Source organism: Poromitra crassiceps (genome assembly GCF_964638095.1).
Source record: "Poromitra crassiceps genome assembly, chromosome: 25".
NCBI classification, from domain to species: Eukaryota; Metazoa; Chordata; class Actinopteri; order Beryciformes; family Melamphaidae; genus Poromitra; species Poromitra crassiceps.
The window spans coordinates 13949384-13977149 of record NC_139649.1 but is presented as its reverse complement, the minus strand read 5'-3'; the positions used below and the strand labels follow the sequence as shown (position 1 = coordinate 13977149).

General features: G+C 45.0%; 1 protein-coding gene across 1 annotated transcript in view; it reads right to left on the bottom strand.

Moving 5' to 3' along the window:
• Positions 1-10473: 10473 nt before the first annotated feature.
• wnt4 (wingless-type MMTV integration site family, member 4) overlaps positions 10474-27766 on the bottom strand; it is a gene marked incomplete at its 3' end in the record, with an annotated part of 36083 nt that continues 18790 nt past the window's right edge. The window contains exons 2-6 of the mRNA XM_083660788.1: positions 15110-15191; positions 13769-13922; positions 13070-13201; positions 11095-11237; positions 10474-10944 (exon numbers count right to left, since the gene is read on the bottom strand). Of these exons, the coding sequence (XP_083516914.1) occupies positions 10474-10944; positions 11095-11237; positions 13070-13201; positions 13769-13922; positions 15110-15191 (982 nt within the window). The remainder of the gene's footprint in view (positions 10945-11094; positions 11238-13069; positions 13202-13768; positions 13923-15109; positions 15192-27766) is intronic.

Here is a 27766-nt window from a genome sequence, read left to right as displayed (position 1 = left end):
TTACTACGCTAAAGAGGACATCTCAAAATGCCTAGACTTACCGAATGCACCTCTGCAGTTGCTGGATCACGTACAGTTGACGTCACTCCAGCTAGAAGTGTTAATTTTGTGGCTATAGACAAAATGGTGCAGGTAGCTTGTGTGAGAGGGACCCGCGCAGTATGCAGGAGGAAGCTAGTGACGTCCCGATCCCCCGTCTGGGCAAACAAAGCGTTTGGGGGTGTGGCTTGGAGGAGACTGCTTGAGAGAGCTGTATAGGGACAAATCCAACTGTGGCAGTTCTGAGCTTGTGACCACTCATTACAGGGAGGGCTGACAGCAGTATATATGCATTTACAAGTAAAAACAGCTTTTGCACGGAATGGGACCTTTAAATCAGCTGTACACACAGCACTGCATAACATCTATCTGTGTGGACATGAGGCTGCAGTGTTTGTATGCGCAAAATGCAGCAAAATGCCATGTTATCAATTGTTATTGGGTGTCCACCCGCTATGCCGACCACTCGCAATGCCGACCTTAGGTTTAGGCGTGGGGGGTGGGAGAGGTTAGGTTTTGGGTTAGGGTCTGGGGGAGGTTAGGTTTAGGCATGGGGGCTGGGAGAGGGGAGGTCGGAACAGCGAGAGGTCGGAACAGCGACATGGAACCTTGTTATTGCTAACAATGGCTAGCCTGGCTAGCGACTGGATCTGACCAATGAACAGTGAACTTCCCAGCTCAAGTTTTCTGCAAATGGAACGCTAACAAAACGGATGTGATGTCATTTAGCCTCCACATCCCAGTTATTTTGCGATAAAGGAATGCGTCATTAGTCGCCACGACTGCCGACGGTGGCGGCGATGCCATCTTGCATCAACATTTTGTTTGATGCACTATAGTTCTATTTAGTCACCTTGTGTTATCAGGCTCTAGCTAACTATTAGCTACACGGCTAACTATTGTTAGCTACATGGAAGATTTCTCTGGCGAGAATGTAGAAGAATGACTGTTTGTATCATAGTTGATGTGTTATCACTCTACCTGCAATACAGATAATCAGTTCTGGACAAAATCATATCTAACAATACAAATATTCCCAGATTTGGGTTTGAGAGACAAAATCTCATCAAATGGGGGTCCCAGTGTGGACTAAATGAGGGGTCCTTATTATGAAAAAGGTTGAGAACCAGCTGAGGAAAATCACAATGCAAGGGGATTTTGAAAAACCAGGAAAAACAATGCATGGTACGTCCGAGTGGCTCTCTGTTTGTCAGTCTGTCTGTCTGTCTGTCTGTCTGTTGAGCCCCCTCTCCTCACCCACCCCCCGACTGTCCTGTCTGTCCTGCGTCTGTCTCTCTGGGCCGGTAATGCTGCGGTAAGCCAGGGGAAAATCCTCCTCCTACCTGCATGCAGCGCAGACTTACCAAGCAGAGAGCCGAGAGAGAGCTGGCTCAACTCCGTCTTCAAGTCCACACAGTTTCAAGTCAATACGCTCAGCCAGGCGAGTTTTATAGCTGAATTTTGCAATTTGCAATATCATGTGTTTAACCCGCCTCCCTAAATTCATATTATGTGTTTCTCCCATCTTTTGATTTAGAAAAAAAGAGTGTTGATCCAGCCTTTAGGCCTGACATAATCTATAGGTAAGCATACATCATATAGTAAGTCAAGTCATATCTCAAAATGACACCGAAAAGCTTATCCATACTTTTTGTTTCAAGATAATCATTAGACTACTGTAAATGTTCTTTTTTTACCAGTCTTCTGAAACAGTTGATTGAGGGACTTCAACTTATTCAGAACTGTGCTGCTAGACTTTGAACCAAAACAGGCAAGAGACTGAGAGAGCATATTAGCCCTGTTTTAATTTATACACTCCATTAACTCCTAGTATCTGTTGCTTTACGGATTCTTATTGTGTTGCTGTCATAGTACTTGCTACACTTTGTGTGTGTGTGTGTGTGTGTGTGTGTGTGTGTGTGTGTGTGTGTGTGCGTGTGTGTGCGTGTGCGCGCGCGCGCGCGCGTGTGCGTGTGCGCGTGCATGCGTGCGTGCATGTGCGTGTGTGTGTGATCTTGTGATTAGATTTTTTTTTGGGCGGTTGCTTTTGCAGTTCGCACACCTTTTGAATTGACCACTGCGTGTCTGATTTGATTTGAATGCGTATACAGATGACAATGAAGGAACTCAAACCTACAGGTAGCGCAAAGGTCAATCTGACTGAGCCTCCTCCTCTCTTGCTCTCTCTCTCTCACTCTCTTTCTCTCTCACACACACACACACACACACACACACACACACGCACACGCACACACACACAGACGTCAGATGTGTTGCACAACAATGCGGGGCAAAAACGCACAGGAAAGCCGAGAGGAGCGGGGAGGAGGGGGGAGGAGGGGGGAGGAGGAGGGGGAGCAGTGGAGAAAGAATTGCAACTGTCATCACAAACAAGAACCATCTGTCTCATTTGTGTAACTTGTTTTCTTTTAATATGAGAAGTATGCTGAAGAGATCAGAAGTATGCTGAAGAGATCTGGGAGTTTGCAGAGAGAGAGAGGCCTGGGAGGGCCGGGCCTCTGGGCTAAAGCCAGCCTTCTGCTGGGCTTCTTCTGCGACCAGATTGGCATTCATATCCAGCCAACCTGCACGGTTAACCCTTCACACACACACACACACACACGCACGCACGCACGCACGCACGCACGCACGCACGCACGCACGCACGCACACACACACACACGCACGCACGCACACACACACACACACACAGAGATCCCTAATAACACCTGTTCAAATGTGATCTGTATCCAGATACGTTATCTGGATTAGGAGAAACACTGTTTCTGTTAATGGCAAGGTGTAAACACGTCGTGATCAGATCTGCCTGACCACATCTGGAGGTAGTCCGGCTCACATTGCGTTTGGATCTTAGGTAGGTGTAAAACACAATCCGTGACAACATGCTCGCATCCCAAAGAAAGGAGATGTGATTTGTATAACGTATATAAAATACCCAGGTGTAAACGCAAAAGGCAAGATCGGATCCTTTATTATCGGGGATAAGGTATCTGGATACAGATCACATTTGAATAGCAGGTGTAAATGGCATCTCAGTGAGAGAGAGAGAGCCAGTCAGTGTGGTCTCATGCTTCAGTCTGTTTAATGTGACAATGATAATGAAGGTTATTATCCTTCGTTTGTGTCCCTCGGTCTAAATCATAGGTGCCGATCACATGGGGACAGGTCACGCATTTTGTAGCCAATGAGATTGTAGTCTGAAGCAGGTGGTTCAACCTGTATACTTTATTTGGGATGGGGAAGGGGGGGGGGGGGGGTTTCAGCCTGAAAATTTCTACATTTAAAGATGTTGAATATAAATATCGAAATAGAAATAACGCCTCCGCCAACAAGTCAAGTTGCAATGCAACATCCACGTCTGTCCAGACTCATAAAATATATGTAGTGAAGACTTTGAAGGAATTTAATAAAGGATTTAAGTGTATTTTCTTCTTTTGCGAAATGTGAGTTATCACTATGTTGACATGTATGATTCCAGTGAATAATTTCCAGTGAGAAACATGCCGTCTTCACTCAGAGGCTATTCTTACAGAGGAGTCCAGAGGACTGATCGAGAGCTTCATCCTATGGTGCAATGACCATCAGCTGAAGCTCAATATCAGCCAAACCAATGAGTTTGTGGTGGACTACCAGAGGAACAGGAGCTCCCCTGTCCTGGCTGTCATCCAGGGAGAGGAAGGTCCTGAGGTCCAAATCAATATAATTAATGTGCTTATTAGGTCAACTTCAATGATTTTGGTGTCTGCAAAAGTGACAGCATTTCTACCATTTTTGTAGAATGACCCAAGATTGTTTTCTCAGATATATTGTTTTATCCTAGAGATTTGTGTGAAATGTAGTCATAATTAACTTATGTATTCTTGAGTTATGGCCAAAAATGTCTTGTGTGGGTCACAGTGATCTTGACCTTTGACCACCAAATTGTAATCAGATCATGCTTGAGTCCAAGTGGATGTTGGTGCCATATTTTCAAGAAATTCCCTCAAGGCATTCCTGAGTGAAGGAGAATGGGACCTACGGAGGGACAACCCCAAAACATGATGCCTCTGGCCATGGCTGTCGCTGGCAGCCATAAAAATAAGCTGGCGGCCCAAAAACCCTGGTGTCAGCCTTCAAAAACCCATATTGGTCAAATTGTATTTTCTATACACACTCGCAGACAAGTGATAAAACCCGACTCTCTCAGCTTGTTGTCTCCACCACAACCACAGGAAACCGCAAGAGGCATTAGTATTCTCTGCCTCAACTGTACCACTGACTGACTGACTCGCCTGTCTGTCTGTCTGACTGTCTGATTGGCTGACTGACTGACTGTCTGTCTGATTGGCTGACTGACTGTCTGTCTGTCTGACTGTCTGCCTGATTGGCTGACTGACTGACTGTCTGATTGGCTGACTGACTGTCTGTCTGTCTGTCTGTCTGTCTTTCTGTCTGTATGACTGTCTGTCTGATTGGCTGACTGACTGACTGTCTGTCTGCCTGTCTGATTGGCTGACTGACTGTCTGTCTGTCTGATTGGCTGACTGACTGACTGACTGTCTGTCTGTCTGATTGGCTGACTGTCTGACTGACTGACTGGCATGAACCCACAGACATTCCCAAACACTGTGGCCACCACCGCCCACCTCATCCCGGAACATTGTGGTGGCCTAATTAAGGACAGACCTCCACCGTCCCAGACAGAGAGTTAGAGTTACACTTTCCACATAGGGGGGGAAGACAGCGAGAAAGCAGGGGGGTGGGGGTAGTAAGAAACTGATAGAGACAGAGGGAGAAGGGGGGGGGGGGGGGGCTGGTGTGCCATGTGGTCTGCATTTCCACGTAAGCCCCCCTGTTCCAGGCCGGTGTCTTCTGCCTCCCCCCTCGCCCTCCCTCCCCTCCTTGTCCCTAAACCACTATAGAATTTGAATTGGAAGTTCTGCGGTTCCAAACCCAATCAGGCAGAGAGGTTGAAACCCGAAGCTGGTTCTTCTTCCCCAGAAACCGGTCCTTCCTGGTCCCCAGTACCCCGGGGGGGGGGGGGGGGGGGGGGGGGGGGGCTTCGGGAGATCTCTGTGGTGATATGTGGCACGTCAGAAAGATGGCGTCTAAAGGTGTGCAGGCTGTGGTGAGATGAAGGACCTCGGGCTGTAATGTATCATGGTGCTGCACTGCGGCCACATAATAACGCTGCCGAAAGACACGGGAAATGGATGATTTTATTGAAATATGTGTGCAAGTCTGTCTGCAGGGCTGTGTGTGTGTGTGTGTGTGTGTGTGACTGTGTGTGTGTGTGTGTGTGTGTGTGCGCGCGCAGTGGAATAGGATCTGCTGTCCATTTTTTGAGCGACGACACACGCCTCAGAATGCTCTCATGTATCGTGCTCTCTCTCTCTCTCACACACACACACACACACACACACACAGTCACACACACACACACACACACACACACACACACACACACAGTCACGCACACACACACACACACACACACACAGTCACACACACACACACACACGCACACGCACACCAGACATCATGGCAAAAGAAACATGACAGCAGTCACTTTTGACACAGCATATATTCCATATTAACATACATTCATAGGCAGTATAGTCTTCTTCAGTGTATAAGTCTTTACAGATGTACAGTATGTCTCTATAATGATAGCACGTTACTATAGGAAAGCTTGGCTTTATGGTGGTGGTACATGTTGGCCCAGACAACAATTCAGACCCTATCCTGACAGTGGCATGGGAGTGTGTGTGTGTGTGTGTGTGTGTGTGTGTGTGTGTGTGTGTGTGTGTGTGTGTGTGTGTGTGTGTGTGTGTGTGTGTGTGTGTGTGTGTGTGTGTGTGTGTGCGTGTGTGCGTGCATGTGTGTGTTTGGGGAAAAGCTGGGGAATTGAACATGTGGTCCGATGTTTGTTTATAGGGTGAAGGCTCTATGTGCGCTTGGAGAGAAAGTGCTTCAGTCATCAAGCATGGTGAACATGCACTGGCCCTTTTTCTGAGTGTGTGTGTGTGTGTGTGTGTGTGTGTGTGTGCGCGTGCGTGCGTGCCGTGCGCATGTGCCTGTGTGTTTACTTGTGTTTGCATAAACTCAGCAAGCACTTGATGGACAGCGACATGCAGGACAACGCAAATGAGCACAACATTTTTGACAATATTATGGCACGATGAAATCCTACTAAAACAAACAGCTTTTACAAAGTGTTTTGAACTGATATCAGAAAGATACTTAGGTCCTGATCATAGATGTATCAAAGTGTTTTGAACTGATATCAGAAAGATACTTAGGTCCTGATCATAGATGTATCAAACTGTTTTGAACTGATATCAGAAAGATACTTAGGTCCTGATCATAGATGTATCAAACTGTTTTGAACTGATATCAGAAAGATACTTAGGTCCTGATCATAGATGTATCAAACTGTTTTGAACTCATATCAGAAAGATACTTAGGTCCTGATCATAGATGTATCAAAGTGTTTTGAACTGATATCAGAAAGATACTTAGGTCCTGATCATAGATGTATCAAAGTGTTTTGAACTGAGATCAGAAAGATACTTAGGTCCTGATCATAGATGTATCAAAGTGTTTTGAACTGATATCAGAAAGATACTTAGGTCCTGATCATAGATGTATCAAAGTGTTTTGAACTGATATCAGAAAGATACTTAGGTCCTGATCATAGATGTATCAAACTGTTTTGAACTCATATCAGAAAGATACTTAGGTCCTGATCATAGATGTATCAAAGTGTTTTGAACTGATATCAGAAAGATACTTAGGTCCTGATCATAGATGTATCAAAGTGTTTTGAACTCATATCAGAAAGATACTTAGGTCCTGATCATAGATGTATCAAAGTGTTTTGAACTCATATCAGAAAGATACTTAGGTCCTGATCATAGATGTATCAAAGTGTTTTGAACTCATATCAGAAAGATACTTAGGTCCTGATCATAGATGTATCAAAGTGTTTTGAACTCATATCAGAAAGATACTTAGGTCCTGATCATAGATGTATCAAAGTGTTTTGAACTCATATCAGAAAGATACTTAGGTCCTGATCATAGATGTATCAAACTGTTTTGAACTCATATCAGAAAGATACTTAGGTCCTGATCATAGATGTATCAAAGTGTTTTGAACTCATATCAGAAAGATACTTAGGTCCTGATCATAGATGTATCAAACTGTTTTGAACTGATATCAGAAAGATACTTAGGTCCTGATCATAGATGTATCAAAGTGTTTTGAACTGATATCAGAAAGATACTTAGGTCCTGATCATAGATGTATCAAAGTGTTTTGAACTCATATCAGAAAGATACTTAGGTCCTGATCATAGATGTATCAAAGTGTTTTGAACTCATATCAGAAAGATACTTAGGTCCTGATCATAGATGTATCAAAGTGTTTTGAACTGATATCAGAAAGATACTTAGGTCCTGATCATAGATGTATCAAAGTGTTTTGAACTGATATCAGAAAGATACTTAGGTCCTGATCATAGATGTATCAAAGTGTTTTGAACTCATATCAGAAAGATACTTAGGTCCTGATCATAGATGTATCAAACTGTTTTGAACTGATATCAGAAAGATACTTAGGTCCTGATCATAGATGTATCAAAGTGTTTTGAACTCATATCAGAAAGATACTTAGGTCCTGATCATAGATGTATCAAAGTGTTTTGAACTCATATCAGAAAGATACTTAGGTCCTGATCATAGATGTATCAAAGTGTTTTGAACTCATATCAGAAAGATACTTAGGTCCTGATCATAGATGTATCAAACTGTTTTGAACTCATATCAGAAAGATACATAGGTCCTGATCATAGATGTATCAAAGTGTTTTGAACTCATATCAGAAAGATACTTAGGTCCTGATCATAGATGTATCAAACTGTTTTGAACTGATATCAGAAAGATACTTAGGTCCTGATCATAGATGTATCAAACTGTTTTGAACTCATATCAGAAAGATGCTTAGGTCCTGATCATAGATGTATCAAAGTGTTTTGAAGTCATATCAGAAAGATACTTAGGTCCTGATCATAGATGTATCAAACTGTTTTGAACTCATATCAGAAAGATACTTAGGTCCTGATCATAGATGTATCAAAATATGGACGTACTGTAGCCACTGTGATGTCACCCATTGGATTTCAATCTAAATGAGACCATAATTGACTAAATGAACACCATGCTGTATTGAAGAAGACTTGGAACTAGAGAGTGAGACCATAAACTCATTAGGAAAATGTAGAGGTAATAAATCAAATGAGAAGTCAGGTCATTTTCCCATTGACTTCTATTAAATTGGACTTATTGTTGCAGCTATAGACTGTATAGACGTGTGAGTTAGATAAAAATGTACCTCCGTATAGTCGTTATGAACGGTGAAATTAGCTATAGAGACCAAAACCGTCTTTTTTTTTGGTACCAGGCTGTAAATATGTTTATTTCTGCTGTAAAGTTTTAACGTGAGGTTGAATGGGGATAACCTGACGCTGCCAGATGGACGGTATAGCTCCACATAGTTTCACTAAACCAGTCGATCTGGGAATGCAGTAACCAGACCCGCTGATGGAGGCGGGCACTTTTTCCAAGCTACTTGGCAGGTGATTGGATGACCCATCTGTCTATCACCGCTGGTGGGTGTTAACTTCAACCAATCAGATCGCCGAAGGTGCCTTGTGCCTGATCTCCGTGGTATTCATTGATTGAGTCCTCACGGTCGTAAAGTCACCTTCGAAGCATTTAGTTAGATTATAACAAACTAGTTGTGTGGCTTAGCCTTCCCAAATGTTGAGGGTCGTTTTTTAGAATTTAATACATAGAATTGGGAACGTTACATTCAATTTCATTCATACTGCCTGTCACTTTCGCGGCGGCAGCCATGTTGACGAGTGAAAAGAACTACAAAGACCATGTACACACTGCCCAGACGAGCCTGAGCCCGCCTACGGCTGCCGCTGATTCGTCGGGCCGGCATGGTTCGACCAATCATCTTAACTGCCTGTGCATGACAAGATGGATACGTCGAGAGAATCTCTTTTGATCTCGCGAGGTTATCCATCTTGCAAGCAAGGTTAGAATGGGGAATGACTCCCTTTTGGAAGCAGCCTCAAGTGACCATTTGAGGAACTGCAGTTTTTCATACTTCCACGTTGGCCTCATTTTTAAGAAGTGAAGGTGGGGGCTTGGTCCTGATGTTACAAACGATGCAGACAGCAGCCGTATGGACGACTACAGGTGTCTCCACTTTCATTTTAGGTTCCCGCTTTATTTACACTGGTTTTCAACATGGGTGCAGGCTGTCGTATATATTCAACATCAAAATGTCTGCTAGGTGTGTAGGTGTGTGTGTGTGTGTGTGTGTGTGTGTGTGTCTGTGTGTGTGTGATGCTTAAAAGCATGCTTCCCACCTGCATGTCAGTGCTAAGGGCCAACGGAGAAAAGACAGGGAAAACCTGTCATCGTCACTCTGACACAGATACAGAGTGTGTGTGTGTGTGTGTGTGTGTGTGTGTATGTGTGTGTGTGTGTGTGTGTGTGTGTGTGTGTGTGTGTGTGTGTGTGTGTGTGTGTGTGTGTGTGTGTGTGTGTGTGTGAGTGGAGCAGCATCAGGGCATTGCAGGGGGCAAAAACGGCCTGGACAGCAACTGAACCTCCGGGCACAGCGCAGGGCAGGCATGTGCACTGGTGGGGAAAGCAAATCACGAAAAAAGAAAACAGTCCGTCTGTGTCGCGTCCCTCCTGTTGTTCACGTCCGTTTTTTTTTGGTTTTTTTTTACATCCGGCACTCCAAGACGAGTCCCCCCCCCCCCCCTTCCCCAAGCAGCAGGGACAAAGGGCAAAACAGAGCCCTGTCCCGACCCCCGTAAACTCCCCCACCCTCGGGTCCAGCGACCCCCGTAAACCCCCCCCCACCCTCGGGTCCAGCACGCCCCTTCGTCTCCACCCTGTCCGGCCCCCTCGTCCGTCCGTGCCTCTGCCTCCTCACTCTCGACAGCGTCAAATAAGTTAAACATTACAAAAATAAGAAAGCATCGACAACCATGACAAAACAACAACAATCAAAATGTGAGAGCGAGGCAAGGGAGACAAAAAGAGAGAGAAGCATTTTTGCCTCTTTTTTTTTTAGCAAATCCCATGCATAATGATCTGATAATGATATCCTTTAAGGTGGTATAAAATGAGTAAGGATGTCTGTGTCTGTCATTCTGTTCCCATTGACCAGTAGTTGGGGGTGGAGGGGCGTGAGGGCCGGGTGCTCTCGAGTGGGAGAAGAGGGAGGTACACAAGCCTCTCCCTCTACTCTGGTCCAGGTAAAAGTGGAGGAGGTGAGCGGGGGCGTTTGTTTTGTTCGTCGGGCGGTGCCCTCTGCACGCGCCCCCCCCCCCCCCCCACCCCATCACCGGCAGGTGTGCATCTCCACCATCTTGCGGCACTGTTTGCATTTGACGTAGCAGCACCAGTGGAACTTGCAGCTGCACCTGTCCACCACCTCCACCTCCTCCGTCTGGAAGCCGCGGCCGCAGCACATCAGCTCGCAGCCGTCGATGGCCTTGGAGGTGCGGTTGCACTGGCGGCCCGCCGTGCCCAGCATGCCCGGCGTGCGCGGGTCGTAGTCGCAGAAGTCCGGGCTGGGGTCCAGGTAGACCAGGTCTTCGTCCGTGTGCGGCTTGAACTGGGAGTTGCGCGGCACCAGGACCTTGGTGGTGCCCACCTTGCGCTGCTCCACCTCGGTGGCGCCGTCGAACTTCTCCTTGATGACGTTGCCCACCTTGCGGAAGGGCGGCATGGCCTTCCAGCAGGTCTTCACCTCGCAGGAGCCGGACACGCCGTGGCACTTGCACTCCACACGCATGTGGGACAGGATGGCCTGTAAGAGAAACCAAACCACTGTGGGTGTGTGGCCACACAGCCTGCAACAGCACCATGTTGACCCATACTATTATGAGCACGTTACAACTTCCACTTCCTTCATTTTCATGTGCTATTGAAATGACTTGAGTGAATGACAGAGAGTTACCTTCCTGCCAGCCTCGTTGTTGTGGAGGTTCATCAGGGCGCGACTGGAGGACTGGCCCTTACTCCTCTCCCTCACATCCACAAAGGACTGGGAGAAGGCCACTCCATAGGCAATGTTATCACTGCAGCCCGACCACTGGAACCCTGTGACAGATAGCAGGTTACACACAGATAGAATAGAGTGCCGCAGAAACGAGTCCGGAAATCATCGATGCTAACAGTCCTGGTTCTTCACTGTTTTCGCCTATGGGAGTTTTGAATGGGTTTTTGGCGCGATGCTTCTAATAATCTCTCTGGGCAACGCTGGCTTAATCAAACGCGAACCAGTGTTTAGTAATATCATCTTCACACACGAGGACCACTTTTATGAGTTTTGAAGCTTTTACGTGCCGTTAGAACACGGCTCTCTCGAATACTCGATTCTGATTGGTCAATCAACAATATTCACCGGCCATTATTTCTCGACAACCGACCGCTGCTCTGCCACACCTGGATTAATCAGTTGATAAGAGCCTTTTGTCAGCAACCACTAGCCTACTAATTAGGCCAACCAGTTGCAGCTGTGGTGTCTTGTGTGCCAATTACGAATGAAACCACTTTGTGTTGAAAACGCTATTAAAAAATCAATTTGAATAATTATTTTTGTCAGATTATTGAATGATTTAGTTGTAGGCCGTGTTCTAAGCGGGATAATGTATACTGAGCCGGTGATTACTGGAAATAATGACCTTCAGGTGAATGATTAAGCCCTCCGCTGCGCGTCGGGCTCAATCTCACCTGTCGGTCATTATTTCCACAGTAATCACCGGCTCAGTATACATTATCCCTTACTTAAAAGGGCGGCTAGCTAGCAAACGGCTAAATGAGACTACACTTTTGAGTCGATGGGGATATATACGTCAATAACGTCACCACTTCAAAGGACGAACACGGAAATTCTCTTTCCCTCACCTGGTTCAGCCCGTTCAGCCCGAGGTAATCAGTGCACACATCAACAACAGTCCAGGTTGAGTGCTGACGTGACATGGAAGCCTATGTGCCTAACAGTGTGTAGTTCTGGATTAGCTTAGCTCAAGCTTTTTACTTCTAGGGCTCGCATTTACGCTACAAAACTCATGAAAGTGGTCCTCATGTGTGAAGATTATCCGACTGAACTCTGGTTCGCGTTTGATTAAGCTTGCCTTGCCCAGAGACCTTATTTGAAGCATCGCGGCAAAAACCCATTCAAAAATCCCATAGACAGAAACAGTGAAGAACCAGGAAGTCCGGGACTTCCGCGTTCTGACTACAAAAATACGTCATCCCTGCGGCTCTCTATAGAGCTTATCTGTAGGAATGGGACCGTATGCTTCTCTCACGATACGATATGATACGATATGACAATATGGGGTTCAAGATTCATTACAATCACCATACAAATAAAAGTGAACTAAAAACAAAGCGATAGCATTGGCTCGCTAGAACGTAAACAATGAACAGAAATCATCATTACAAAGTGCAAATGATATAATTGGATGGGGAGCTTGTGAAATTGTGATGACCAAACGTCTCATTTGTGATACTACAGCAGAATAAAATGCATGCTAATATCACAATGATACGGATCGTCACGTTTTTGTATTGCGATATATTGATTTTCGATCGTCCCATCCCTAGTTCTGAATTGTTCTGTATTGCACAAACTGTACTACTGTAATACTTCAATGCTACTACTACACTATTTCATATATTTGATCATGCTATTTTCTCTCTATTTTTACATTGATATACTCTTCTGTCTACTTCTTGTGTGCGCGCGCGCGTGTGTGTGTGTGTGTGTGTGTGTGTGTGTGTGTGTGTGTGTGCATGTGACAGAGAGAGAGAGAGACAGCCACACACACAGACGCACACACACACACACACACACACACACACACACGCACACACACACACACACACACACACACACACAGGCAGAGAGAGAGAGAGAAACCTACCCTCTGGACTGACTCCATGAACGTTGCGGTCGCAGCCACATTTTTCCAGTTCTCCACTGCTGCAAGCCCTCGTTACCGCAAACGCCACACTGGCTGCTGAGATGGCATACACAAAGGCTGCCTCACGGGTGCCTAATGCACACACACACACACACACACACACACACACACACACACACACACACACACACACACACACACACACACATATTGATTCATTTTGCTGCTTTAGAATCACACAATATGACATATCCACATAGATACAATATATAGCCACATAGATACAATATATATCCACATAGAGTTTATATCCACATAGACACAATATATAGCCACATACTGTAGATACAATATATATCCACATAGAGTTTATATCCACATAGATGCAACATTAAAGACAAGTCTGAAAGGATTTGAACTGATATCAGAGCTGAGATCACAGCTGGGCCCTTCTCGAACGACCTCTTCCTTTAACTAACTGACCCTGGGGGTTAGTCTTAGCTGATGACGACTGTGATGCGCAGTTGGTTTCACTACTGTTGACTAAATCTAAATGTACTTATTGTGAGTCACGTTGGACAAAAGCGTCAAAAGCTAAATGACATAATGTCATATTTAGGTGCTGATTTCACAGCAGGATCAGTCAACAACATCATCACGTGTGCTGGCAGACGTAGACCCGCGCGCTGTGCAGCTTACCCTGGGTGACCACCTTGCCGAACACGGGCATGGTCTCCAAGGTGGAGCAGTTCCACCGCCGGTTCCGGAACTGGAACTGACACTCGTCTATGGCGAGCTGGGCTCCTCGACGCACTGCGTCCATCACCTCCACACTGCGCTTACAGATCTGCACCTGGAGCACACACACACACACACACACACACACACACACACACACAGCTGACATTACATTAGGTACTGTACTGTAGGTGGAGGCTTCTCAACACGGGGTCCAGGGGCCACCCGGGTCCTTAAGGGTGTTACAGGGGTTCCCCAGCAAACTGATGAATTATTCAACTTCACAATGATTTAATTTACAAGCGGTTAACACCATGCAGCATGCAGAAGAGTGACTGTTTGATCATAGTTTCTCTGTTATCTCTCTGCCTACAATACAGGCAGTCTTTTAGGACAATATCATATCTGATCATACAAATATTCTCAGATTTGGGTCCAAGAGACAAAATCAGATCAGATGGTGGGTCCGTGGCCCTAATGTGGACTAAATTCGGGGTCATTGATATGAAAAGGGGTGAGAACACTGGGGTACAGCAGCATCGTACAGTACAATAAATGAAACAAACGTAAAAATAAATGACACCATGGTGGACACCAGTGGTATTGTTAATGCAAGTGATTCCCAAAGCCTCATTTACCATAGACCCTGTTTGCTTCTGTCACAAAGAGGATGCTGCTGACGGTCTTGTGTATTTGTGGTCATATTCATATTAATATCCCAACTTGAATGTGGCTGTGAGTCTCAGTTAGAGTCAATCTGATTGTGACCCCCACAATGTTGCTGCATTCAGAAAGAACATTTCATTTAGACTTGCAGGTACCATTGAATCAAAAGTGATCCCTACAAGGACAAATAGCTACATTCTTGGTTGACCCTAAAATTAGTATTTAGAGTGGATCAGGTCCGGCAAACTCTGCCTATGAATGGCATCCCTCCGCTATGTTCTCTTCTATCAAAAATGCTATTTGGCAACATTGAATCAACAGTTGAAAATCACAGCCGCAGGATCGGTTGTGAAATTGTAATGGAAAATTATCGATCAAGTGCTTATTGATTGATTGATTAGTAATTATGGCCCTTCTAAGATGTATTTTGTGAGCTGATCAAGTGCTTATTGATTGATTGATTAGTAATTATGGCCCTTCTAAGATGTATTTTGTGAGCTATGTTCTTCAGCATTGCAGAAGATTGCTGTCGATAATTTTCCATTACAAAATCGGTTCACAAACGTTATGTCAAATAACCAAGTGCCAAATGGTTAAAAGGAAGTGGAATACTGCTTGGAGTTGGGGGGTGTGTACCTGTCTCTGGATGAGGCCTCGTAGCCTCTCGCACGTCTCCTCGTCACTGATGCTCCCCACCGACGACAGCTTGGCCAGGTACCTGCCAGAGAGAGACCACACAACACAGCTTCAGTCAGCAGTCGCATCAGTAGATCCTGCCTACGGAACAGAGGGAACGCGTCTTCAGCTGGGTGGAGAGATCATTAGATCCTCCCTACGGAACAGATGGAACGTCTTCAGCTGGGTGGAGAGATCATTAGATCCTCCCTACGGAACAGAGGGAACGTCTTCAGCTGGGTGGGGAGATCACTAGATCCTCCCTACGGAACAGAGGGAACGTCTTCAGCTGGGTGGGGAGATCATTAGATCCTGCCTACGGAACAGAGGGAACGTCTTCAGCTGGGTGGAGAGATCATTAGATCCTCCCTACGGAACAGATGGAACGTCTTCAGCTGGGTGGAGAGATCATTAGATCCTCCCTACGGAACAGAGGGAACGCGTCTTCAGCTGGGTGGGGAGATCACTAGATCCTCCCTACGGAACAGAGGGAACGTCTTCAGCTGGGTGGAGAGATCATTAGATCCTCCCTACGGAACAGAGGGAACGCGTCTTCAGCTGGGTGGAGAGATCATTAGATCCTCCCTACGGAACAGAGGGAACGTCTTCAGCTGGGTGGGGAGATCATTAGATCCTCCCTACGGAAACAGAGGGAACGTCTTCAGCTGGGTGGAGAGATCATTAGATCCTCCCTACGGAACAGAGGGAACGTCTTCAGCTGGGTGGGGAGATCATTAGATCCTCCCTACGGAACAGATGGAACATCTTCAGCTGGGTGGGGAGATCACTAGATCCTCCCTACGGAACAGAGGGAACGTCTTCAGCTGGGTGGAGAGATCATTAGATCCTCCCTACGGAACAGATGGAACGTCTTCAGCTGGGTGGAGAGATCATGGACAGATCAAAAGAATCGAGAAAAGAAAAGAATAGAGGAAAGGCTTGGGAAGATGCTGAGAAAATTGGCAGCGCCTCTACCAGCATCTATGTATTTTACATTGTGAGCATAGGCTGTATAATACTGTAAATGGACGTAGCTACCATGAGGTCACTCATTGATTTGTGGATTCCTGCTTTGAAGCCTTGAGTTTGGGATTTTTGACCGTTCCCATCTTTGGAGCCAGAAGCAGCTTGCCAGGGGTTTCCCACAGAGCCACGGCGCTGCCTGTTACTGGTCCGCGAGCTGTGCTGTCAATCATGCCCCAAAATATAGTCTTATCATCATAATCACATTTCACCATAATTTACAAAATGAAGATCATGCTGTATTGAAGGCTTGAACCTAGCGACGGAGACCATAAACTCATTATAGGAAAGTGTTTACTGAGGGAATAAATCAAGTGAGAAGTAGGTTCATTTTCCCATTAACTTCCATACAATCAGCCAGTGGAGTCGCCCCCTGCTGGTCATTAGAAATAATGCAGGTTTAAGGCACTTCCAGATTGGCTTCATTCAGCCGCGGAGGTTGCCCCTTGGCAAAGACAAGCTGAGTAGCGAAGCCAGGGAGGATGAGGGGGCATCCTCTTTGTGACAGGATGGTTTATGGGAACTGTAGTCTTCATCTTGAGACTAACACATTCCACTGGCCTAAGATAGAGGCTAACATGGTTGGTTTGATTCCAGTCAAGTGTTTTCCTTAAAGAACACACTGTTTAGTTGAAGCTGGTTCATGGAGGCCTGGTTCCCATGATGGTGTGGGAATGTTTTGGCTAAATGTCTGGTTGTGAGGACACACTGAGAGCAGGGAAAGTGGCTTATCACACACACCACCTCCAGGCCAGACAGGTCAGGGAGATATACTGCGTACACACACACACACACACACACACACGCACACACGCACACACACACACACACACACACACACACACACACACACACACACACACACACACACACACACACACACACACACACACACAGACACACACACACACACACACACACACACACACACACACACACACACACACACACACACACACACACACACACACACACACGGACGCACAACCCAAGATGTGTGATACAAGGACATCCGTCTAGATGCCCTGGCCCTCACACACACACCTCAGCTCACTTCAGTCTCATATCTCCAGTGCCAGCTGCACCTCACAGAAATAGGAGTCCTCCTAAGCGGGCAGTGCATCTCTGATTACTACTGTACTGTCTACATGTCTCCATCCTAACAAGACATGTGGTCTCATGTTGAGTCTTCACATCATACTGTCTACACTGCTACATGTCTCCATCCTAACAAGACATGTGGTCTCATGTTGAGTCTTCACATCATACTGTCTACACTGCTACATGTCTCCATCCTAACAAGACATGTGGTCTCATGTTGAGTCTTCACATCATACTGTCTACACTGCTACATGTCTCCATCCTAACAAGACATGTGGTCTCATGTTGAGTCTTCACATCATACTGTCTACACTGCTACATGTCTCCATCCTAACAAGACATGTGGTCTCATGTTGAGTCTTCACATCATACTGTCTACACTGCTACATGTCTCCATCCTAACAAGACATGTGGTCTCATGTTGAGTCTTCACATCATACTGTCTACACTGCTACATGTCTCCATCCTAACAAGACATGTGGTCTCATGTTGAGTCTTCACATCATACTGTCTACACTGCTACATGTCTCCATCCTAACAAGACATGTGGTCTCATGTTGAGTCTTCACATCATACTGTCTACACTGCTACATGTCTCCATCCTAACAAGACATGTGGTCTCATGTTGAGTCTTCACATCATACTGTCTACACTGCTACATGTCTCCATCCTAACAAGACATGTGGTCTCATGTTGAGTCTTCACATCATACTGTCTACACTGCTACATGTCTCCATCCTAACAAGACATGTGGTCTCATGTTGAGTCTTCACATCATACTGTCTACACTGCTACATGTCTCCATCCTAACAAGACATGTGGTCTCATGTTGAGTCTTCACATCATACTGTCTACACTGCTACATGTCTCCATCCTAACAAGACATGTGGTCTCATGTTGAGTCTTCACATCATACTGTCTACACTGCTACATGTCTCCATCCTAACAAGACATGTGGTCTCATGTTGAGTCTTCACATCATACTGTCTACACTGCTACATGTCTCCATCCTAACAAGACATGTGGTCTCATGTTGAGTCTTCACATCATACTGTCTACACTGCTACATGTCTCCATCCTAACAAGACATGTGGTCTCATGTTGAGTCTTCACATCATACTGTCTGCACTGCTACATGTCTCCATCCTAACAAGACATGTGGTCTCATGTTGAGTCTTCACATCATACTGTCTACACTGCTACATGTCTCCATCCTAACAAGACATGTGGTCTCATGCTGAGTCTTCACATCATACTGTGTCTACACTGCTACATGTCTCCATCCTAACAAGACATGTGGTCTCATGTTGAGTCTTCACATCATACTGTCTACACTGCTACATGTCTCCATCCTAACAAGACATGTGGTCTCATGTTGAGTCTTCACATCATGTTTTTCCTAAAACAAGTCAAACATTTTGCCATGGGGTGAGATAATTCCTGTTGTTTCCAATGCAGTTTCACCTCATGATACAGTCATTTTCTCAGCTCCATAGTCCTCGAACCTCAAGTACTGCTGATTTTCATTCTAGCCATCGAACTGTTACGGATGTAGACCTGGGGCACCAGGCAAATGCAATGAACTACCTGGATAGTTGGATAGAAAACCAGCAATATGCGGGATGCTGAGGACCGGAGTAGGCTACTGATATAAGGTCGAAAGAAAAGAAAATGTCACTTGATTGAAGACACCCCTTCAAACAATCTGATTTGCACTGGAACCGACCAGTTGTTATCACAAGGTCCAATGTGTTCCTGGGGATGGGAGGTACTGGAACTTTGATCCCAGTTCCAGTAGCTCCGAGTCATTTTGGACTCAAATCTATCTTTCAGGAAACACATTAAAAAGGTAAAAAGCACAATTAATTTCAATTTATTCAATTTTAAACAAATCCGGCCCTTCTTAACAGTTGACGCTACAAAGGCATAACTTCATTGTATGTTTTTTTCTCACATTGAATATTGCTTCACAAACTGGTCGTTTGCAGGTGCCACAGTCATAAAACAGCTTTTTAATAGAGCCATCAAGGTATTTGCTAGAAAACCACGATCATACCATCACTGTAACATTCTGGAACAACACCACTTTTTAAACTTTGAAAATGTCAAGGTCTTTAAGAGTGCTTGTTTTATCTACAAATGCCTACACGGTCTAGCCCCCCCCCTCCTGTTCAGGAATTCATCCACAAGAAAAGAATCACTGGACTTGGCAACAGGTTAGACACCAGAGGTGACTGTGAGGTCCAATGTAGACTGACCACGTTTGGTCAAAACGTCCTGTCTATAAAAGGCAGTCAAACGTGGAACAGTCTCCCAGTTTCCTTGAGGGAAAGCCCCACCCTGGCCACTTTTAGAAATAAACTGAAACAATGGTTGAAAGCCAACCATACATGTGAACACTTGTAGTATGTTGTTGACGGTTTTGTATTTTTGAGTGTACTTTATTATCTGTTTTCTTTTTTGAGTGTTTTCCATTAACTATGTATGTAGCTCTTACTGTTTTATATTCCTCTGTTTTTATGTTTGGGGACTGCGGATGGAAACTAGCCTTGTGCTAAATCCGGCAATTTTTTACACTTTTACCATGTTTCAGGTGACTGTATCTGTTTCATGTTCAATGTGTTCATTAATTGTGCATTGTTCCATCCAAATAAACAAAATAAAGTAAAGTAAAGTAAGTAAAGGAAACAAATGGAATTTCTCACCACTTTGTCAGATTTTTTCTGCAAAAAATTAATTTAAAAATGTAATGCCAGATTTAATGCCAGACTGTTCTCAGCAGGTGACTGACTTTGGATTATTGTCTCAGCTGTCTGGACACATAAAGGCTTTTGTGTTTTATCACTTACAAATCGGGGCATCCAGAGTCTATCAGTCTGAAGACTAACCAGCGACCCAACGATGATGTCACTGTAGCATGTCATCATGACAGGTGCACTTGTGATGTCATCGGTGATGTCATAGTTGTATGATGTCATCGGTGATGTCATAGTTGTTTTTATGATGTCATCATCGGTGATGTCATACTTGCTAGTTATAAATAAGCAATGTTTCAGTCGTTTCAGTCTATTGCTCTCTCTGTCCACACTGCCACTGCTGCCTTACTTCTGCCTACTCCAACAAAGCTTGAAAGACAACTCCGTGGTTCTTCTCGATCACCTGTGGCGAGTTCTGACCTAAATAATCTGATAAGTGATATGCAGGAAACAAAACGTCAAAGCCAGGGCTTGAGCCACAAGGAGGAACCAGAAAAAATGAAGAGCTCTAGGAAAGACTTTCTCGATGTCGCGGAAAAAAAGTACCTCCAAAACCTGGAGGGGGAGATCACCTGGGATGCCGAGAAGAAGGACCTCTGCAAAAAATTGGAGGAGCAGACAATCAAGTTTGCAGCCTGCGATGCCGAGAAGAGGTGCCTCTGCCAAAAATTGGAGGAGCAGACGATCAAGTTTGCAGCCTGCGATGCCGAGAAGAGGGGCCTCCGCCAAAAACTGAAGGAGCAGACAATCAAGTTTGCAGGCTGGGATGCCGAGAAGAAGGACCTCCACCAAGAACTGGAGGAGCAGACCACCAAGTTCGCAGCCTGCGATGCCGAGAAGAGATTAATCTGCCAAAAATTGGAGGAGCAGACAATCAAGCTTGCAGCCAGCGATGCCGAGAAGAGGTGCCTCTGCCAAAAACTGAGGGAGCAGGCCACCAAGATTGCGGCCTGCGATGCCGAGAATAGGGGCCTCCGTCAAAAAATTGAGGAACAGGAGGAAACTCTCTGGACCCATCTTATAAACACTACACCCAAACTACATTTTAAAAAATAACCTCACCCTTCTCCTCACCCTTCCCCATTTTCCTGGGGAAGGGTGAGCTGCCCCGTAGAAAAGGCCCTGTCATACCAATTGATGAGACCATGCCTGGGAACACCCACGGGCCGGATTCAAACCAGCGACCCAACGATGATGTCACTGTTGCATGTCATCATGGCAGTTGCACTTGTGATGTCATCGGTGATGTCATAGTTTGCTATGATGTCATCAGTGATGTCATCGGTGATGTCATACTTGCTGCTGTGATGTCATCGGTGATGTCATACATGCCAAAGTGTAAATAAGTGGTGTTTCATTCTATCGCTCTCTCTGTCCACTAGCTCCACTCTCTCTCCCTACTCTCTCTCTCTGATTCTCTGTGCCACTGCCATGTACTTGACCTGCTGCCTTACTTCTGCCTGTGATACTTCCAATAAAGATTGAAAGACATGTTCAATGTGTTCATTAATTGTGCATTGTCCCATCCAAATAAACAAATAAAGTAAAGTAAAGTAAGTAAAGGAAACAAATGGAATTTCTCACCACTTTGTCAGATTTTTTCTGCAAAAAATTAATTTAAAAATGTAATGCCAAATTTAATGCCAGACTGTTCTCAGCAGGTGACTGACTTTGGATTATTGTCTCAGCTGTCTGGACACATAAAGGCTTTTGTGTTTTATCACTTACAAATCGGGGCACCCAGAGTCTATCAGTCTGAAGACTAACCAGCGATGATGTCACTGTAGCATGTCATCACGACAGGTGCACTTGTGATGTCATCGGTGATGTCATAGTTGTTTTTATGATGTCATCATCGGTGATGTCATACTTGCTAGTTATAAATAAGCAATGTTTCAGTCGTTTCAGTCTATTGCTCTCTCTGTCCACACTGCCACTGCTGCCTTACTTCTGCCTACTCCAACAAAGCTTGAAAGACAACTCCGTGGTTCTTCTCGATCACCTGTGGCGAGTTCTGACCTAAATAATCTGATAAGTAAGTGATATGCAGGAAACAAAACGTCAAAGCCAGGGCTTGAGCCACAAGGAGGAACCAGAAAAAATGAAGAGCTCTAGGAAAGACTTTCTCGATGTCGCGGAAAAAAAGTACCTCCAAAACCTGGAGGGGGAGATCACCTGGGATGCCGAGAAGAAGGACCTCTGCAAAAAATTGGAGGAGCAGACAATCAAGTTTGCAGCCTGCGATGCCGAGAAGAGGTGCCTCTGCCAAAAATTGGAGGAGCAGACAATCAAGTTTGCAGCCTGCGATGCCGAGAAGAGGGGCCTCCGCCAAAAACTGAAGGAGCAGACAATCAATTTTGCAGGCTGGGATGCCGAGAAGAAGGACCTCCACCAAGAACTGGAGGAGCAGACCACCAAGTTCGCAGCCTGCGATGCCGAGAAGAGATTAATCTGCCAAAAATTGGAGGAGCAGACAATCAAGCTTGCAGCCAGCGATGCCGAGAAGAGGTGCCTCTGCCAAAAACTGAGGGAGCAGGCCACCAAGATTGCGGCCTGCGATGCCGAGAATAGGGGCCTCCGTCAAAAAATTGAGGAACAGGAGGAAACTCTCTGGACCCATCTTATAAACACTACACCCAAACTACATTTTAAAAAATAACCTCACCCTTCTCCTCACCCTTCCCCATTTTCCTGGGGAAGGGTGAGCTGCCCCGTAGAAAAGGCCCTGTCATACCAATTGATGAGACCATGCCTGGGAACATCCACGGGCCGGATTCAAACCAGCGACCCAACGATGATGTCACTGTTGCATGTCATCATGGCAGTTGCACTTGTGATGTCATCGGTGATGTAATAGTTTGCTATGATGTCATCAGTGATGTCATCGGTGATGTCATACTTGCTGCTGTGATGTCATACATGCCAAAGTATAAATAAGTGATGTTTCATTCTATCGCTCTCTCTGTCCACTAGCTCCACTCTCTCTCCCTACTCTCTCTCTCTGATTCTCTGTGCCACTGCCATGTACTTGACCTGCTGCCTTACTTCTGCCTGTGATACTTCCAATAAAGATTGAAAGACATCTCCGTGGTTCTGATTGATCACCTGTGGCGAGTTCCGACCTAAATAATCTAGGACAAAATAAGCGGAAGCGACAACTTCCCTACAAAGACTGGGACAGATGTCTGATATTTTACCCAGAGTCTAATCCGTCTGATGCCTAATAAGACTCTGGGACAAATATATTTTGGGGTTTGGACATCTGCGTCAAGACTTCCGCTTAAATGGAGTTGGAGTTAATCATTCGATACTTTTTGTAAGTGTTTTAGGTGCAGGCGACATTTCGGCTAATTTCTAGAAACAGATGCCGGTACACTATAGCTGAATAAGAGATGTCCTCGGACTGTAAACAATGATGGAAGCGCAAGTCTTGGCTCCCCAAACAAATCTCATGGCAGCTTAAAATATAGCAAGCATGTCAAATATAAAATTACACTATAGCAGGACTGTCTGAACAAAGTGAGAATGCTCTTCTAAACACATCGGCTAGCAAAAATATAAGTATATTTCCCTGCATCTCATGATGAGATTAAATCGGCGAAAGTTTGGACAGACTGGATTGCTGCATTTTCTTATTCTCCCGCAGCACTGCCTTTTTTCTTCCCTCGGTGCACGACAGACAGACAGGTAAGACGATTCCAACAGCCGCTGACTGACAGAGGCTCAAAACTACAGTATAACATCTTTTTATTCATCAGTCATTGAAATTTGCATCCACAAGAATATTTTAATTGAAATATAAGTACGAGCCAGAAGCCAAGTAACTTTGGGATTATAGAAAATGAATGGGGGTACCTGTAAAGCATACAAAGTTGTGCCTGCCTACATAATAGCGACCTTTTCCCAGAAGGTATTTTGCCTGCAGTGCGCTATAGGAACATTGATGTGCGTCAATTAAAGACGACATGAAACATTTACTCATATCAGTCTAGTTCATTTGCATTTCACCTCAGACAAGATGAAGATGAAATGTACTCGATCAGCTAGTAGTTCCCAGGGAAGTGGACTGCACAGGGTATTCAGCCATATGACTTAACATGGCTGAATACCCTGTGCAGTCCACTTCACTGGGAACTACTAGCTGATCGGAACGCAGCCCTAGAAAGATGAACATCTCACCTTTTTGCCATAGGGCACAGCTTGATGATGTCACCTAGTTGACTGTACAGACTGGTTAAGTGTTGGTATTTTATTTAACAGGCTCACAGCATATGCTGGTGTGTTTCTGACTTGGATTGTGGTTGTTTTGAGTCATCAAAACGTTCAAAATTCTTACTATACTGTACTGTAGGCGATGTTTTTTTCCCCATGATGGCGAAGGTTAGGCGAAGGCATGACCCGCCCCTCTCTGCCTCTGATTGGCTGACTGTACTCGGCTGCTCCCACCTTCTTTCCAGGCGAGCCAGAAGTATCTCAAACGTGAGCAGCAGGTGCAAAACAATCATTAAATCAACAAGCATGAGATACTTCATTATATGGAACGTTACAATTGCAAACCCTATATCTGAGTTATTTAGGCCTACTTAGCCTATTGCACAGACGTGTACTTTTTTCTTGTCATTCCAAATGTAATCACAGCGTTGCTCTGATTAAGTAGAAGTACAGTTATTTGTGTAAAAAACAGACTGGTAAAGCAGAAGTACTGATTCAACTTAATTACCGTAGCCTACTCAAGTAAAAGGAAAAAAGTACAGGCTCTGAAATGTACTCAAGCATAAAAGTAAAAGGTTTTCTGTGCACGGCGAATAGAAACTCGTGTCATATTAATATAATTAAAATAATATTCAACTTAAAAGGTCCCTTCAAAACATATTTTAAGATGCATAAAGACTATACTTTAATCTTCTAGTCTTAATCACTATGACCCACTAGCTCAGAGAGTTGGATTGCTGTTTAGCAGTTTGGTGCTTGTGGGTTTGAGCCTCAGTGACTTTTGAGGTTGTGGGTTCGATCCTCAGTCAGTTTTGATTGTCGACAGCCAGAGGAAAGAGTCATTTAAAGCCCTGAGAAAACCTCATTCAATCAGTCTGACTTGGTGGCACAGAGAGTAGGCTTGCTGCCCGGCAATATTGAGACCTCAGCCACTTTTGCAGTCGTGGGTTCGAGCCTCAGTCAGTTTTGAATGGTGACAGGCAGAGGGAAGAGACAAGAGTGCCCGGAGAAGAGCTGTGAGTGTGAAGGGCAGTTGGTGGTGTGAAGGAATAATACACACAGAGACACCGGGGCCAGAGGTTGTGGGTTCTAATCCCGTTCAGCTGGCACTGCCTGGATCTAAGGGGGGGGATGTTCTCCCCCCCTGACCTCTGCAGAGACATGAGCTGAGGGTTATGAGACAGAAAACCACAGAGAGCTGAAACTTTACTGACATCGGAAGTATGTTTTTTGTTCTAGCGGTTGCCCCTGGCTGCCGCTAGGCTTAAAAATATATTTTTGAAAAACTGCTCTACACTCAATATGACATGTCTGCATCTCTTTGCAGTCTGTCCACAGTGTCCATCACACAACATTCACATGTTTATCTGAGTGAGCTATAATCCACTTTCTCTCTTAAGCTCTTATCATATTTAGTCAACCTCATCCTGATTTTATTTAGTCAAGTTTTCATCAACTAAGTGTCTAAGTATTTTCATCTCATCTTAGTCAAAGAAAACCGTAACTATTCATTAGAATTTCCAAACTTATTGTAAAGATATATTAATCTGTTATTCTGGAATTGTTTTAAAGTTTGAATGTGCAATACAGACACAGATGTTTAACTTCTTCTCTTCTGATAGGATCTCTTCCCAATTCGTCCCTCCCTAACATTTTTAGTCTAGTTTTCACCAGTGAAAATAGGTAGTCGACTAACATTTTTCCTCATAGTTTTCGTCTACGAAATCAACACTGCTATGGATGCATGTCTCCACCTAGTGGTGCACTCCTCTTCCAAATTCACACACACTTTTCCACAACTCCACCATGTATCTGAAACAATGTTTACTTACTGTCAATCTCATCAAAGTTTCTGAAGACCATCTCCACGTGATCCCACTCCATAAAGCTGCATTTCCCAATGAAGGGCTGGGCAAACACCACATACTGATACATATTTCAATTAAAATACATGTCACTCTTGTGTTAGAATGAGTAAATGGGCATTGACACTGTTTTTATATAACCCTTGATCAATTCTCATTAATCTTTTATATTTTCTTTTTTATTTGTCTGCAGGCTACATACGTGCACTGCCAAAGTAGCGGCAGCATTAATAACCAGCGACTCGACTATATCAAAAACATAAACACACAGTGGCGTCTTTCATGCATGCTAGCAAGCGAAACTGCTGTCTGTCTGACCACAGACTGCAGAAAGAGACGCAGGATAGCCGAGCGAATGTGATTGGATGAACGTTTGACGCTAGGCCAATCACAGGCAGAGAGGGTGCCTCCAGCCTTCGCCATCATCCGGAAAAAAATATCGCGTATTGTAGAGTCAACCTAGTGACGTCATCAAGCAGCGCCCTATTTAGCAAAAAGGTGGTGTTGTTCATTTTTCTAGCAAATCTAGGTACATTTCAGACTTGAAAGCAGTGTCCTGTCTTGTCTGAGGTGAAATGCAAATGAACTAGAGTCATATAATCAAACATGTTTCATGCCCTCTTTAACGCTTTCAGTGCGTTCGGGGCTTTAGGACCCAGAACCTCTGGAGCAAACCTCGTTAGAGAAGGACAGCTTCCACAAAATGAATGTCAAACTGGCCCTTATTAAAGGAGAATTGTCATTAGGACTCATATTGACATTGGAAAATGTACTGTGTGGTAGTATTATATATATTATATTATATATATATACTGTGTGGTAGTATATATATTATCACAGTATTATCATTCTACAAGTGTGATAGGTCAAACACCTCCTCACCATGCACCCTCTCATCTCTCTCCTCAATAGTCCAGATAATCTCTCTCTCTCTTCTTCTCCTCCTCCTCCCATTCAGACAGCATCAGTATTTGACCACTCAGCGTGCTGTGATAACCCCGGCCCTCGCCACTCCACCCCATCTCAACCACGTCCGCTCCGGGATGACCTCACCCTCTGACAGCATAACCCACCCAATGTCTTCTTCCCTCATGAGGGGCAGATGTTGTCCCAAGGACAAGGATATGGGCAGCTCTTTGCTGTAGATATATGGCTCATTTCCACCACATTTTACTGCCCTGCACAGCTCGTCACCAGTCGGCTCTACTCGTTTCGGCCCGATGGATGTTCTGCTTCGACCGCCGATCATCTGCCCCCGCCCACCCCTGCCCACAGCTGGTCGTCATAGCGACCGCATATCTGTCCTCCGCCTATACACCGAAGTAGGCTATAACATAATGTTACAATTAAATCCATCCACATAACTTTTAAACTGTTTATGAAATACTGGTGCCTCTAAATGACCTACAGTGTACATGGGCGAATGTGACAATCGGCCAGGAGAATGGATATCACTTTGTTGTTAGTCAAACTCACATGCATGCGCTGCGCGGGGACGGGAGAGGCACAACAGAGTAGCCTCTACCCCGGCGGCCTCTCACCAGGCAAGACCGCGGCTTCACCAAAGACCCGCCTGCGGCCTAGCGGAGCGCTGACAAGCGGACTTTTTTCACTCTCAAAACAATTGAAACCACCGCCACGATTTTATTTCACCAGAGGCG